General features: G+C 38.7%; 2 protein-coding genes across 22 annotated transcripts in view; one reads left to right on the top strand and one right to left on the bottom strand.

Moving 5' to 3' along the window:
- rims1a (regulating synaptic membrane exocytosis 1a) overlaps positions 1 to 7333 on the bottom strand; it is an 81038-nt gene extending 73705 nt beyond the window's left edge. For 10 of the 21 annotated variants that reach the window (XM_065296662.2, XM_065296668.2, XM_065296664.2 and 7 more), the window contains exons 1-2: positions 6668 to 7330; positions 3722 to 3796 (exon numbers count right to left, since the gene is read on the bottom strand). In XM_065296662.2, coding sequence (XP_065152734.1) covers positions 3722 to 3796; positions 6668 to 6834 — 242 coding nt within the window. In that variant the 5' untranslated portion in view covers positions 6835 to 7330. Of the gene's footprint in view, positions 1 to 3721; positions 3797 to 6667 lie in introns of all 21 variants that reach the window. The other 11 variants (XM_065296656.2, XM_065296660.2, XM_065296666.2 and 8 more) reach the window with 4 other exon arrangements.
- A 474-nt stretch (positions 7334 to 7807) lies between these two features.
- asrgl1 (asparaginase and isoaspartyl peptidase 1) lies at positions 7808 to 13673 on the top strand. Its single transcript, XM_065296655.1, has 7 exons — positions 7808 to 7917; positions 8332 to 8530; positions 8671 to 8813; positions 8933 to 9087; positions 10202 to 10323; positions 10922 to 11032; positions 12855 to 13673. The coding sequence occupies exons 2-7, from the start codon at positions 8344 to 8346 to the stop codon at positions 13079 to 13081; spliced, it is 945 nt and encodes a 314-aa protein (XP_065152727.1). The 5' UTR covers positions 7808 to 7917; positions 8332 to 8343; the 3' UTR covers positions 13082 to 13673.
- Positions 13674 to 14580: the final 907 nt, after the last annotated feature.

The raw sequence follows: 14580 nt of genomic DNA, 5'->3' as shown, positions 1-14580 counted from the left end.
ACACACTGAAGCAACAAGCACTGAAAACTTTCATGTAAATTTGAGTTTTAAACCAATTGTGACATTGATTACGTTTTGTTCATCTTAGTTATGTGCTGTGTAGCCCCACCCATCTTCAAAACGTAAACTTCATGTACACATATGAATTATTTTTAAATCAGCTAAAAGCACATCATGCCAAACAGCATTTGTGGCTGAAACCTGTCGTATCACACCTGACTAGGACATAATGTTAGTTGTAAAAGAGTGCCCATGGACCCTGTGGTACAGTAGTGCCCTGTGTGTGTGTGTGTGTGTGTGTGTGTGTGTGTGTGTGTGTGTACAGTATAAACAGCTCCCAACATACTCCCAAGCAATGCGATGACAGATGCTGGCAGTAATTCCCCTTACTTCGCTGTGTGTTTCTGTGTTAAAAGGTCTTGATTCCCTAGCAAAGCCATTATCCACCAAAACATTTGTAATCAAAACAGCCTGCGGTTCACCCCCGGTCGCTGATATCACAGGGCATGGATGGGTGTATTAGTGCAGTGCGTGGTTAGGGGTCCCTGTCGGCTTGACTGCATATTTTTGTTGATGAGGAAATGTGTGTGTGTCCTAACACAACTAACCAACTGGAGGAACAGATGGACTCCCCACTCTTCGTGTTGTGAAGAAACAGCGTTCACACACACCTCAGAACAGCGTGCAACTCTAAATGGGATATGCTGACATGTTTATGTGGGCCTGTTCATACATTTAATTAAAATAGCCAAACATTTGTTTCAGAGCGCCCATTATATAATGCATTGTACTTTAAGCATTGTGATTGGTATCTATTTAGGTAATCTGCATTCTTGCTATATTACAAAGAGGATATACATCATTTCTAACATTGTAACAGTGAGATTTGGAGCATCAAAGTTTGATTTAGTCATTGATTTTACTTTAACTTCAATCTTTATAATTCATTACATTTATATAGCGCTTTTCTGCAGCACTTTACATATGAATAAAGAATTCTCCTCAACCACCACTAATGTGCAGCATCCACCTGGTTTTCAAAGGCAGGGTCACATTTCTCACTAAATTTGATTTTTTTGTCTTTTTCCAGCTAGATTTGTGGCAGCAGTTTTTAAAGGTGTAGTATGAACCTAAAAATAAGCAATAATAAATCATAAGGTAATGTATCTAGCAGATATTAAAGGGACACTCCACTTTTTTTTAAAATATGCTCATTTTCCAGCTCCCTAGAGTTAAATATTGGATTTTTACCATTTTGGAATCCATTCAGCTGATCTCCGGGTCTGGTGCTACCACTTTTAGCTTAGCTTAGCACAATCCATTGAATCTGATTAGACCATTAGCATTGCGCAAAAAAATAACCAAAAAGTTTCAATCTTTTCCTATTAAAAACTTGACTTACTTAACTTATAACTTTTCTGAAGTTACACCGTGTACTTAGAAGACCGACAGAAATTAAAAGTTGTGATTTTCTAGGCAGATATGGCTAGGAACTATACTCTCATTATGGGGTAATAATCGAGGACTTTGCTGCCGTAACATAGCTGCAGGAGGCGCAATGATATTACGCAGCAGCCAAAAATCCCCACAGGCCCTGTCCCAAATGCCGCACTTCATGTGGACTTTCGGTCTCGTGGCCTTAAATTGTGCATAGTCTACGAGTCCGTAGGGTGTCCCATCTGTCATTTTTACACTCCAAGGGGCGCTCAACAGTCTTCGGTGAAGCCCGCACTGCAGCAGGCTTCGCGCACTCTACCAACCCAGAAGTCCTTGCAAAAGAGAAATGAGACCAATCAGACGACGGAAGGGAGGAGTTCACACTGATTGGCAACTTCTCTTCCTATTTCCGTCGTGATGCTCGAGGCTGTCCCGAAATACAACTTCGGTGCACCCTCTTGGACTCGCGCCAAGGGTCCCTAGGGTCTGCACTACATGATGTCATCAAAGTGTGGACTTTGGAGTGTGCCATTTGGGACAGGGCATTAGTAACTTTCAATAGCACGGGACTATTTTTGAGCACTGGATAATATCATTGTGCCTCCTGCAGCCATGTTACGGCAGCAAAGTCCTTGATTATTACACCAGAATGAGAGTATAGTCCTAGCCATATCTGCCTAGAAAATCACAACTTTTAATTTTCCGTCTGTCTTAGTACACGATGTAACTACAGAAGAGTCGAGTTTTAAATAGGAAAAGTATTGAAACACTTTGGTTATTTTTTAGGCACTATGCTAATGGTCTAATCAGATTCAATGGATTGTGCTTAGCTATGCTAAAATTGGTAGCGCCAGACTCGGAGATAGGCTGAATGGATTTCAAAACAGTACAAAACAAATACGCATATTTAGAAAAAAAGTGGAGTGTCCCTTTAATTCAAACATTAAATCTATTCTACAAAACCAGCAAAGTACATGCTTTTAGTGCATAAAACAAATACCCAAACTGGGACACAGTTTATGTAACATTCCCTTCGTTTACAGTATATCCTGTATCACCAAAGAATCAACTATTTAGCATTACTCTTCCTTTATTGACATCTAGAGTGTTCACCAACCTGGTGATCACTATGCCAATGCAATTCACACTTAAGCTATATCATTTCCCTTATGCAGCTCAGTCTGAGGAAGTTATATAAAAAGCAGCAATTCAATCCCACAACCACTTTAGCATATACACGTGCTTTGTAATGTAGCCGGCCAGTGACTGAACAAGTGAGAGAGTAATTGAGTGGGAGATGGAGCATTAGGAGCATGACTTTAGCACATGCCAACCCGTGAGCTCACGCTCATCCTTCTGAGATCTGCTGGTGGGTAAAAGCAAATGGATTTGGAAGGCTTGTTCTCCAGTGGGTGCTAATGTATGGACTAGGGCGCTATTAAAATCCACTACTGTATGATATGCCTGTGCATTTTATTATTTATCTATTCATATATTCCTTCTTTTTGAAAAGGATTTTTGTCAGTTCTTGCGTCTAAGCCAAAAACAAAGGCTGGAGGAGGTGTAGGACTCAAGAGAACATTACATCTTTGTTTGATCTTTTGGCTGCCTCAAATACAAACTATACCAAATCCGATTTTCAATCATCAACAACCTTTCTATCTAAGCCAAAAGTCAGTTGGCATTTGACTAGTATATTTAACCAGGAATACTCATGTTTGCTTTCTGGTGTATGGTGCATGGTGTACAGCATAACTTTGTTATGCCTGGCTGGGACAGGAAGGACTTAGACGGGTTGATGACATCACATGTGATCAAATCCTTAAAAGCAGATGTGCTTTAGCCAACTTGCCCCCTAATCCTAAGCCTTTCAGACCATCTGACCCATCCAGAGACTAGAAAGAGAGAGACATACAGTGGGAGAGAGACCTGAACCATATAACAGTCCTCCTGCTCTTCTTGACTGAAAGAACAAGGGCAGTTTGGGTATGCACTGCCAGTCCTACAATTCAGTTTTACAGATACCAGTATGTGTTTGGCAGAAAATAGTCATGTGACTGTGAAATACTTCTATCCAATCTGATTCATGACAAAAATTCATTCAAGAAAACATCAGCACAGAGCAACTCCTCTGAAACGAACACAGCATGACGATCAATACACAACTTAGTACATAAACAGACCTTAAGACAGATGCATACAGGAAAAGTTCCAGCCTTTATGATGTGTATTAGTTTTTTTTACATCTGAACGCAGGGGAGTTTTTAACTTTTAAGTCTTTTACCTGATGTCATTCTGCTGAGGGGGTTTCTTGTTCCCGACCAAGTTTACAGTTTTTGCTTGTATGGGCTTCTCCTCTCTGTAAAACAGGGTACTTACACAGGTTAGACAATCACAGTAAATTTCTCTGAACAAATGTCTACAATCTATCTATGCCCTGATCATTTAAAAGTAATACATGCATCATCATAACAAAACATTTATCATTTTTAGTATCAATCAACATGTTCTTCCTAAGCTACCACATACAGTATTGTTTCTCCAAGTTCTGAATGCCTAAATCATTAAGTTTACTTTGTGAGTCTGACCTCTAGCTTTGACAGCAGGACAGAGGTTCTGTTTAAGAGCGAGGAAATGTTCACCAATGAACAACAACACTGGACAACAACAAACCAGAGAGGTTGTTTGTCTATACACTTATCCATAAATCCACCTGTCTTTCTTACTGAGATAACGATTTTGTGGTGACCCGTGTTTTCTCACTAAAAATATCTTCAGTGATCATTCTCGTAAACGTATCTTGAAACTTTTTTGCGAACGTGTACACACACAAAGACTGAAATAGAAATCAAATGCAAAGTGCATGATCATTTTATATGGGTACTAAAGGAAAAGTAGTGGTTAAGTTATTGATTGTAGATGCTCAGTGAACCAATTTAAGTGCATACAGTAAATCTGATTTGAAATATTAAGGTGCACCAGTGTAATATGAACAATGATGGCCTGTAAATGGCAAGTGGACAGGAAGCCAAGAAACAATCCTCACATTTAAAATATAAAAATAGCATTGAGTAAATCATTGAGCTAGCAACAGAAGGTCATGGGTTTGATCCCAAAAATTACGAAGTTATAAAATAAATGTATAGACTGAATGTACTGTTAGTCACTTTGGATTGAAGTCCCTGTAAAGTCAGATATTACATATTTTTTGAGTTTGTGACACCACAGTAACATAATATTATCCACACAGACAAATTTGATTAAAAAATAAATAAAATAAGTTATCAAAATTTTGAAAGGTAGGATTCTCCCCTCTCAAATGCTAGTGGCGTGTTTGCTTTCAACGCTGAAACCACGCCCACTCGCTGTGTTACATGATTTTGGGTTCTGAGATATTGGATTTCATGGGTGGAGCTTAAAATTCTCTCTCTCTCTCTCTCTCTCTCTCTCTCTCTCTCTCTCTCTCTCTCTCTCTCTCTCTCTCTCTCTCTCTATTCATATATATATATATGAATATTCACGTAGGCTCCGCCCAGTGAAACAGAATATCTCAGAAACCAAAAATCTCGTAACACTGTCTCTCTCAACTTTCAAATATGACTACAACCTGAATGGATGCCTGTGATTGTGTTAAGGGCGGGGCCATGTGCAGTCATATGAGCGGTTCATTGAGCTAGCTTTCAGGCGCGCCTAAAAATCAGAAATGGTGTAAAACTTTTTAACAATCTAGCCAATCTAACTCTGTAATTCAGTACTATCGCTTACAGTCTTCACAGTTAAACTTTTTTACTTTCATAACAATTTTCAGGATTGACTTTACAGGGACTTTAAAGTGTCTGCTAAATGTAAATATTATTTGAGACACAAAGAGGCCATTTTAACCACAATTAGCCATTAAAAATAAAACTCTGTTTAAAACTAACCCGTTGTGATTGCTGACAAATCATGAGAATGACTGTTTAAGAGTTTGAGGAAAGAAAATCAGTTAACTGCAAAAGTTTTTAAAGAGGGTCCATTGTGATACTGATGGGGTCCTCCAAATACTGTATTCAATCCAATAAAAATACATTATAATATTATTTTTATGTAATTTAGCATCTACAAAATGCAATAAATATTAATACATTTAAATTGAGTAAAGTTCCTACATTAACATAATAATTAAAATGTTATCTCATGATTTTGCATGCTTAGAGGGATTATATTAATACCAGTAAACCTATTTGTATGGCAATGTTCACGTTATTACATACTTAAAATATTCGATTTTATAATACAATTTCACAGTTTGCACTGGTTTCTGCTGCTTTTCTTATCCATCAAGGGGTCCTGATTTAAAAGGTTCAAAGACCTTCTGTGTACAGGTAACAGGGTAGTCGAAACTGTAACAGTGTGAAACAATCAAAGTGGATTTAGGGCAGAGAAATAAATGCACGCTAGAAACATAATGTCCATGACTGGTGCTCTTACACAAGCTTGTGTCAGTGACGTTAACACGAGGCGTTCATTGAACGGGTTAACGGGATCCTGACGGTAACGATGACGAGGCGTGGAAATGTTGTCGTGACCGGACGAGAATCCCGAAACCGGTTGTTAAATGCAGCGTTATAACAATCAATGTCCTCTTTTAATAGCACGATCAATCGATTAAATACAATTAGAACGTGACAGCACGTGGCGTGATTAAACGTCATTCATAGCCTGGCTTCTGAGTAAATCTAAACTAGTAAGGTGGGAAACAAGCTCATGGCGATTTAAGGATGTACTGTAGTGATGGGTCGTTCATGAACGTACAGTATTGTATAATAAGGTCAGGCAATTGTGTGTAAAGTCTTTCTAGTGCTGGTCAGCTTTAGTAGACACGCCCCTCTCCCTTTACCAACGTTACCTGTGACCATTCACCTGACCATCTTTCCATGCACCCATCACTAAGATCATAGTGTTAGATCCCAAAAGACTTCTGGCTAACTGTGAACTAAGCATTTTAGGCCAGTATATACAGTTATACAAATACAGCGGTGCTCATCCGTGACAGCACCACGATCAGAGGCTGATAGAGATATAAATGCAATACACATCATACCCCCCCCCCCACACACACACACGTACATCACACATACAGGAGCACAGGTGTAGGCTTTATTAGTAGGCTGTGTAAAAAAAAAATGCACCCACAGAAATAATCCCAACCTATTTTCCTAAGGTCTTCCAATAAAGCATCATGCCTTACTTTAACATGGCCTCATCCTTCTCCTCTTCTTCCTTCTGCCGAATCATCACAGCCATGATAATTTTCCTCTCCTCCTCGGTGAGGTGACTGAGGTCCGGGAGCTCGGGTAGAGAGCTTTGCGCGGTGGGTGGGCGAGGGCCGCCGCGGGGCCCCACCGAGGCGGACATATTTTACCCCTGCTTGGCGACTCGTATGATCGGTACAAAATCCCAGCTATGTAAACCGCTTTTCAGGACATAGTCCGATGGCTTATCTGCGGTTCTCGCAAGCGTGGCGAACCTTTCATCGTTGCGGGCACCCACGGTTGTGCTTCTCTTCCTATACGGCTTTTTCTCCTCTCTGTCTCCCCCCCACCCCCCGCCCGCCTGCCTGCCTCTCCCCTCCAGTTCCAGTTAAGGGTAGTCCATATCTGATCCAGAGGATATGTCAGTCGACGAGGGTCCTGTCTCTGGTCTCCGGCTAGAGATGAACCTGACTCGGCGCTTGGACTCTTGGTGGGATGATGGGAGCAAAGGCGGAGTCCGTGCGGCGCTCTGTTTTCCGAGTCCGCGGTGCTGATGCTGCCGCTGTCAGGGAGACGGAATAGTCAATGGGACCGCAGCCCCTCAAGCGCGCGCACGCCTTCTCTAAACGGAGACGCGCACTCTCATTTGAGAATGGGGGCTTGCTGTACGAGCACACAGCATCCCATGTTCCCTCCAATCACAGCGAGCTGGTGACGCGCCTCATCTATCAGCAGCCAACGCTTTCAGATTCACCAAGCCCGATTCGTGCATGAGCACAGAAGTAGGCTAAAGAATTGTGTAAAATCAGGACGCAATCAGAAGTTTAAATGTGAGGAGAATAGTGGGGAAGGATAATACAAAATAATTAATGTCTATAAGAAAGAATGAGAAAATATAAAATAAATATTTTTAGAATATAAAGTATAAAATAAATATGATATTACACAACCACATGTGGTTATGTAATATAAATTTGTTTTTTATTTTTTCATTATAGCCCTTGTCGTAGCTTGCAACATTGTCATCGTTTTTGCAACATTGTCATTGTTTTTGGCGCCGTTGTAGTGCCCTAATGGAAGGATCTCGAGTTGAAAAGACGACTTTTATTTTGGCTTGTTTTTATTTGCAGGCTAAATGACGTACGATTTCTTGCCCTCGTGACCACTATACACGTGACACTGTCTGACACCTCATCCACGAAATTGTCCCGTGTGCACCTTTTTGTGTTATTCTGTCGTGAATTTGGTGAGAAAAATGTATATTGTTAAACCTTTTATGAAATCTCAGCATGAAAATGTCGCATATTATTCTTAGTTCCTGACTCATTTAAACTGACCGCAGGATTGTTTTTCGTACGCGAGTAATGTATATAGCCGTTTAGCACTGCATTATTTTCTGTTTGGTAAATCTTTAAAGTTCGTTTAATGTTTGGGGTTTCTTACATCAAACCAAACAATATGCATATGCATTCGTAAAATAACACATTACTTGCATAACAAAAGATGATGACTGTGTTGACCTAAAGATGTAAAGTCACTTTGGAAAAATTATACTGAATATAAATGTATTTCACTAACTTTAGAAGCTTGGAAAAGCTAACGTTTTAAAATTGTTGGATTTGTAAAAACTTTTAATTTTGTCTCATCACTAAATGATCAGGTAAGGTCAGATATGTTGCCTGTTATAGTAGTGCATGGAGGTGCTGGTAATATACCTAAAGACAAGGCTGAAATCTCCTGTGCCGGAGTGAGAGAAGCGGTCAGAGCGGGGTATGCCATCCTCCAAGCTGGTGGTAGTGCCATGGATGCTGTGGTAGAAGCTGTGACCCTGATGGAGAACAACCCAATATATAATGCAGGTATACTTGTATTTTTTTATACTTAATTACTTATACATTCAATTACAAATGTCTTAGTACATTTATTCATTTATCACACAGATGGTCAGACCTGATATAGCCAAAAACAGAAAAAAAATGCTTGTTTTAAAATATTTTAGGTCGAGGATCAGTCCTAAATGTGAATGGAGAGGTGGAGATGGATGCCATTGTGATGGATGGAAAAACACTAGCCAGTGGTTCTGTGTCAGCAGTCAGGAGGGTGGCTAACCCAGTGCAACTGGCTAGGCTTGTCATGGAGAAGGTATCATCCAAGAGGAATCATGATTTGATGATTTCCTGAATACAGGAATGTTATCAACATTTTAAGATTAAAAGTTAGGATAAATACTTGAACTGAGGATGTACGTCTTCTCTCTGGAGACCAGCCACTTGTGCCTGACAGCTGAAGGGGCCTCTAAGTTTGCCAGAGCCATGGGTGTTCCAGAAGTGCCTGAAGAGTCGCTCATCACAGACTATGCCAGAATGCGCTGGAAGGAGAACCTGCAGCCAGGCGCCAACCCTGTGGAATGCCAAATGTAAAGCTTTCATGTATTAAAATCTTATAAAGTGCTGCTTTGACAGAAATGGTTGCGGCCAATTCAGGTAGTCAATACTATACAAAGGTTTTCTATGGCCGCATAGATTAAAGTTCCTATTGGTCACAACTATGCTGCAACATTTCATTAGTATTTAGCACAGAAAATATAAATATGTAGTTTTGGCAACACATGCATATGCTGATTAGCTTTGATATATTTATTACAAAATAGAATATGAAAAAAACATTATTAAAAAAGGACAAAAGGTTTGTAACAACATGAAATAAGCACACGAAAAATCCAGTTAAATATACAAAGGCAGTGATTTAGTACAGCGTTAAGATTGTATAGAAAATTTATGTAATTTAAATGATAAACTTTCTTTTAACCTTAGCTAAAATGATACAACCAAATACTTTACTTCATATGAATAATAAAGAGAAATAAGTAGATAAGACCAAAACTTGCCAGTTAGATATATCCAAAGGGCATATTTCATGTTTGTCCCTCCGACACCGAGCAGCAGAGCAGCGACACTGAGCCAGCGGCTGCGCACAGATTTTAATTTTATACATCTATAGTTTCGCTTAAATAGCTCTTAAAACTACACTTTATGACAATGAAAAAGTAATATTTTGAATATTGCGCAAGTTTTCAGCTCTGTTGCTGTTAATGCGAAATGCATTCTGGGAAACTTAGCTATCATAAATCCACACAAGTACAGACAGGAACGCATGAGAAACAGCCTTACATTGAGCTGGAGGCAAAGAACTGATTTTTTCAGATGCTGGTTTGTGCCTTGTTATGCATGTTTATAATGTAATTGACTGTGAGCTGTAGATATATCTCATGCCTGTTTGATTTATAAATATACAAAGGACAAGATTTTAAAAAGACTAATAAGGCTTCCCATAAGGCATAAAATATGGCTCAGTATTTTTTTTGTGATTTTATGTGTGTTGTTATTGTGGTTTGTTATGTGTTGATAACTTTTTATAATTCAGAGGTTGCACAAAAAGGTTGTCGTTTGCCCCACTCATTTTTTATTTATTTCTTCGAATGTAGTAAATTGTGAGGTGTTTGTGAATTCTTGTTCATTTGTTTGTTTCAGGGGCAAGATGGGAACAGTAGGCGCAGTGGCCGTGGATATAGAGGGAAATACTGCCTGTGCCACATCCACTGGTGGCTTGATAAATAAAATGGAGGGTCGTGTAGGAGACACAGCATGTATTGGTAAATTCATACCATGTGTTGGTTAATTTATACATGCTTCTTTGTAGTGTTTGAGGGTCTTTAATTTGACTAAAACACTTAATACACAGTTGATGTGAGAGGGTCTGAACTTTGACCTTTGGACATGAAAGAATGTGTGTAATAATCAGCTGCTCATGGGAGCTTGTTGCCTGCTGAGTTAATATTCAAACCACAGATCTAATCCCCAGTTCAGCACACAACTGCATCACTCTTCACATACACATTCTCTCAGGACACATTTTAACCGGAGAGAACCACATACAGTACAAAGTAGTTAATGATAAAAAAAAATAGAGCTGGGAGAACAGGAAAATTAAGTTGTATTTAGCTAGATTTTCACCGAATAGATCACTTTTATATTTTTGTTTTTATGTTTCAGTTTTTCTCACTTTTTTATTGATGTATTATTATATTATTTAATCTTAAGTATTGAGTGACAATTGAAGAGAAAACCCCAGTCTTCCAAGTGTTTTTTTTTTTCAAAGTGGAGAGGTTGTTACATCTCCTGCTATGTTTTTATGTGTACAGTAAAGGAAAGATGTCACTCAGGGTCTTTTTCTCTACGTCTTTTTCTCAGGGTGTGGTGGTTATGCAGATAACATGACTGGGGCCGTCTCTCCCACAGGGCATGGGGAGGCCATCATGAAGGTTATCCTGGCTCGACTCATTCTTTTCCACATGGAGCAAGGCATGTTACAGATCAACACAACCACTTTCATGACCACTATTTTCTTACATTGTCATATCTTGACACATTAGAATAGCTTATTGGTGCCATGTTGTGTCTCAGAATGGGGCCGCTATATCAACTCAGTGTTTCCTCTAGGATTTTTTTTCAGCTGTGGCGGCAGGGGGCGCCCATGATGATTATAAATGTAAAAAAAAAAATAATGTAGAATATATGCTACAGTAAACTAACATGTATTTTTTTATAATTTTCACGCTGTGGGTTTTGTCTAGAAGGGATACAGCAAATGCCGAAAAGTTAAGGATTAGATTTGGAGGTAGGATTATTAGGATGAAAACAGCGGTTCTGGCTAAATTGGATACAAATACATCCTACAATCGTGTGAAATTTTGTGTTTAGAGTTGGGTTTGGTTAAAGGATTAGGATAAAACAGTGCTCATCCAACGAGATTTCGTTTGCTGTATCCCTTCTATCCACAACCGCAGGCGTGGCGGGGATGTTTTAGGAGTGGCGGGCCGCCACAGTTGAATGTATATAGCAGAAACACTGCAACTGTAGTACAAATGGGGTTAGTTGACTTGTATATGTATTCATGTTAATATATTGTTTGCATGAGACCTTTGATAAGAAGCTCAAGAAGGAAAGGACATGTTCAATTTTAGCTAAATATATTATCTAACTACTGTAGTCCATATAAAAGTTACTCAGATTGCAGATTAAAAAAATATGTCATGATAAAATAGCTATGCTTCATTTAAGGATACTGATGAATTTTTAATGTTTTTGCAATAATGGCACTGAGAGATATCTTACGGCAGCAAAAAGTAAAACTGGCACTATGGTTAACTAAAATGTCTTGAATCAGTGCATGCAAAATGTAATCAGCTATACTGTATTTACTGAAATAACAGCAACGGGTAAATCCTATAGACTTGACTGTGTTTATGATTAGCTGTGAGACAATGATTGCCTGGCAGCACTTTAGTCTGTGAATAAATAGCTTGAATTACAGCAGCTACACATTAACTGGAGATTGAGGACCTCATTAAAATGTTTGACCTCGAATCTAGTTTAGGTGAACATTTGCTCACCTTATTGGTCTGAATAAAAACATGTTGAGTCAGACTGACACAATGTGTTATATGAAACCTAGTGCTCATTAAGTGAAGATTAACCTGTCTCTGCCACCTCAAAGAACCTTTCTGTGAATAAAATGTTAAAAACATTCATAATTTTAGTAGTAACCTAAGACAAATATAATGGTGCTCTTTTCACCCCAGCTGACGAATTAGCCAGTTTGTGACATTTATTGTTTTTTATTATTTGTAATGTGCATGTTTTTTGTCTTAAGTGTGTGACGACACAGTGACAGGTGTTCTGCTAAAGCAGCGTAGGTTACCTCAGCTATGTGTATATTGATAGGGGAAACGTGTTGATAAGATTTATTTGGCCTCGCCTGAGATCACGTCAATACAATCCACAGTACTTTAATCATTTGCATGATCAACTTCCGTATGGTGCACTTCCTGGAAATATATAGATGTAAAGTGTTTCACAGAAAAACAAAGTGTCATATTCCTGTCGTTTCTTATGTACACTCTAAAAAGTGGGTCAAAAAGCCCCTTGGGTTATAATTTAACCTATGCTAGGTTGTTTTAACCCATTGTTGGGTCATATGTAAACATTTCCAGTGTTAATTTAATCCAACGGTTCTGCTCGTTCCTTTTTTAAACAATGCTGGGTTGAAAATTACCCAGTACTCATTATTATGTCATGTTTTACTTGTACTGCTTAGTTAATTGTGTTTTTTCTTGTTCTCTAGGGAAAAGGCCCCAGGAAGCAAGTGACCTGGCCCTCACGTATATGAAGGAGCGGGTAAATGGTCTGGGTGGGGTGGTGGTGGTTGATCCAAAAGGGACCTGGGCGGCTCGCTTCAGCAGTTTACAAATGGCATGGGCAGCTGCTCAGCAGGACCAACTCCACTATGGTCTGTACCATGGGGAAGACTTTATTGAGCCTGTATGTACAGAAGAACACAGGAATACATAGTGATTACATGCATGTACCATGATGATACAGCCAGTTTTTTCTCTACAATCATAGTGAAATACGCATACAAGCAAATCTGTGTTTGTCTACATCCATATGTCATATGGGAAGGTTAATTTTTATTAAACGTAATAACAATTTGAGTTTTACACAGATTTGAGGACCTCAGGAGGTCTGGCTTATTATAGTGGTAGCACTGGCTGTTATCCACTAGATGGCAGTAGATATTCTTTAGATAGAATCACACGGGTCATTTGTTGTAAGGTACAGTGCAGGGTACTCTGTAAATAATCACATAATTGTACGATATTTATTAGTAATTAAAATTGTAAAATGAGATTGTAGTATGACTACTGAAACGGTAAAGATAAAAAATTTTAGCACTACTTAAATGTAAACTAATTCTTACTGTCAGAGTTGCTGGCCAGGCATAACACTGGTTTTATACCTGAATTTAAAGAACAGAAATCACGATTCATTCCTGAAGTGGTACAACATATAATTTCCTTTTTTTATGCTAAAAGGGAAAGGTGTTTGTTTTCTTGCTATCATATTAAATGTTGTTTAATAAATTAATGATTGTTTGACACTTGATGCAACCTTTTCATTATGGTCTATATTCTGCATGTTTTAAAGAAGTTAATGTGATCACACAATTTAAACTGATAATGAGGTTTAATTCACCAGATCAGAACCTCTAGAAACATCTCCTGGAAGGTTAACACCTTTGTTTGGTGCGTGTCAATCTTGAGCTATTTTACATTGACAGCCCAGATACTGATAAATGTTGTCTTGTTGTGTACATTATAGTAAGGTGAACAATCGGAAAAGCCTTGACCCTCATGACAGTTTTAAGTACACAAGTTCCTGCTTATTGTGTCAACACACACGCCAGCTTGCAGGTTCCAACTGCATTGTCTGTATAATGATCTAAATCCAAATAACCAGTTTTTCTGCCCTTGGCGGTCAGTTTGTGTTCAAAATATTCAACGTTATGGGAGCATTCAAAACGGCATCAACTTTTGTCCTCCCAAAGACATGACCTCTTTGTCCTTTGTGTCATTTACTTTTCTGTCAAACTCAATGCAGGGTTTTTTATATATATTGTATATATTTAATTTGTATAGAATTAATAAATAACTTTATCATTTGTGATTTTTTATTATATTTACTTGTAAAGATTATACATATTTTTAAAAACGAAAATGGTTTTAGAAATATTCAAAGAAAATACACAACCAAGCAGGTGTGTACAGAATCAGGGATGCACATAATTCTGAATTATCCTATCAGTTCATACCGTCAACACATTTATACGAAACTTAAACTTTAAGCATGTCCAGAAACATGCAGCAATTTTACAAAGGAGAAATAAAAAGCACAGCGGTCAAAGGGTCATTCAGTACATGTATACGGTGGTACTATCATCGATGAGAGCGCTTCGCCTGTTCATTGGTCAGCACGAAACAGCGCTGACAGAAAGTGGGCGGGGCGAATCT

The sequence above is a fragment of the Paramisgurnus dabryanus genome, chromosome 20 (assembly GCF_030506205.2).
Source record: "Paramisgurnus dabryanus chromosome 20, PD_genome_1.1, whole genome shotgun sequence".
NCBI classification, from domain to species: domain Eukaryota; kingdom Metazoa; phylum Chordata; class Actinopteri; order Cypriniformes; family Cobitidae; genus Paramisgurnus; species Paramisgurnus dabryanus.
Note: the sequence above shows the minus strand (reverse complement) of the source record. Positions and strands in the feature narration are given on the sequence as shown.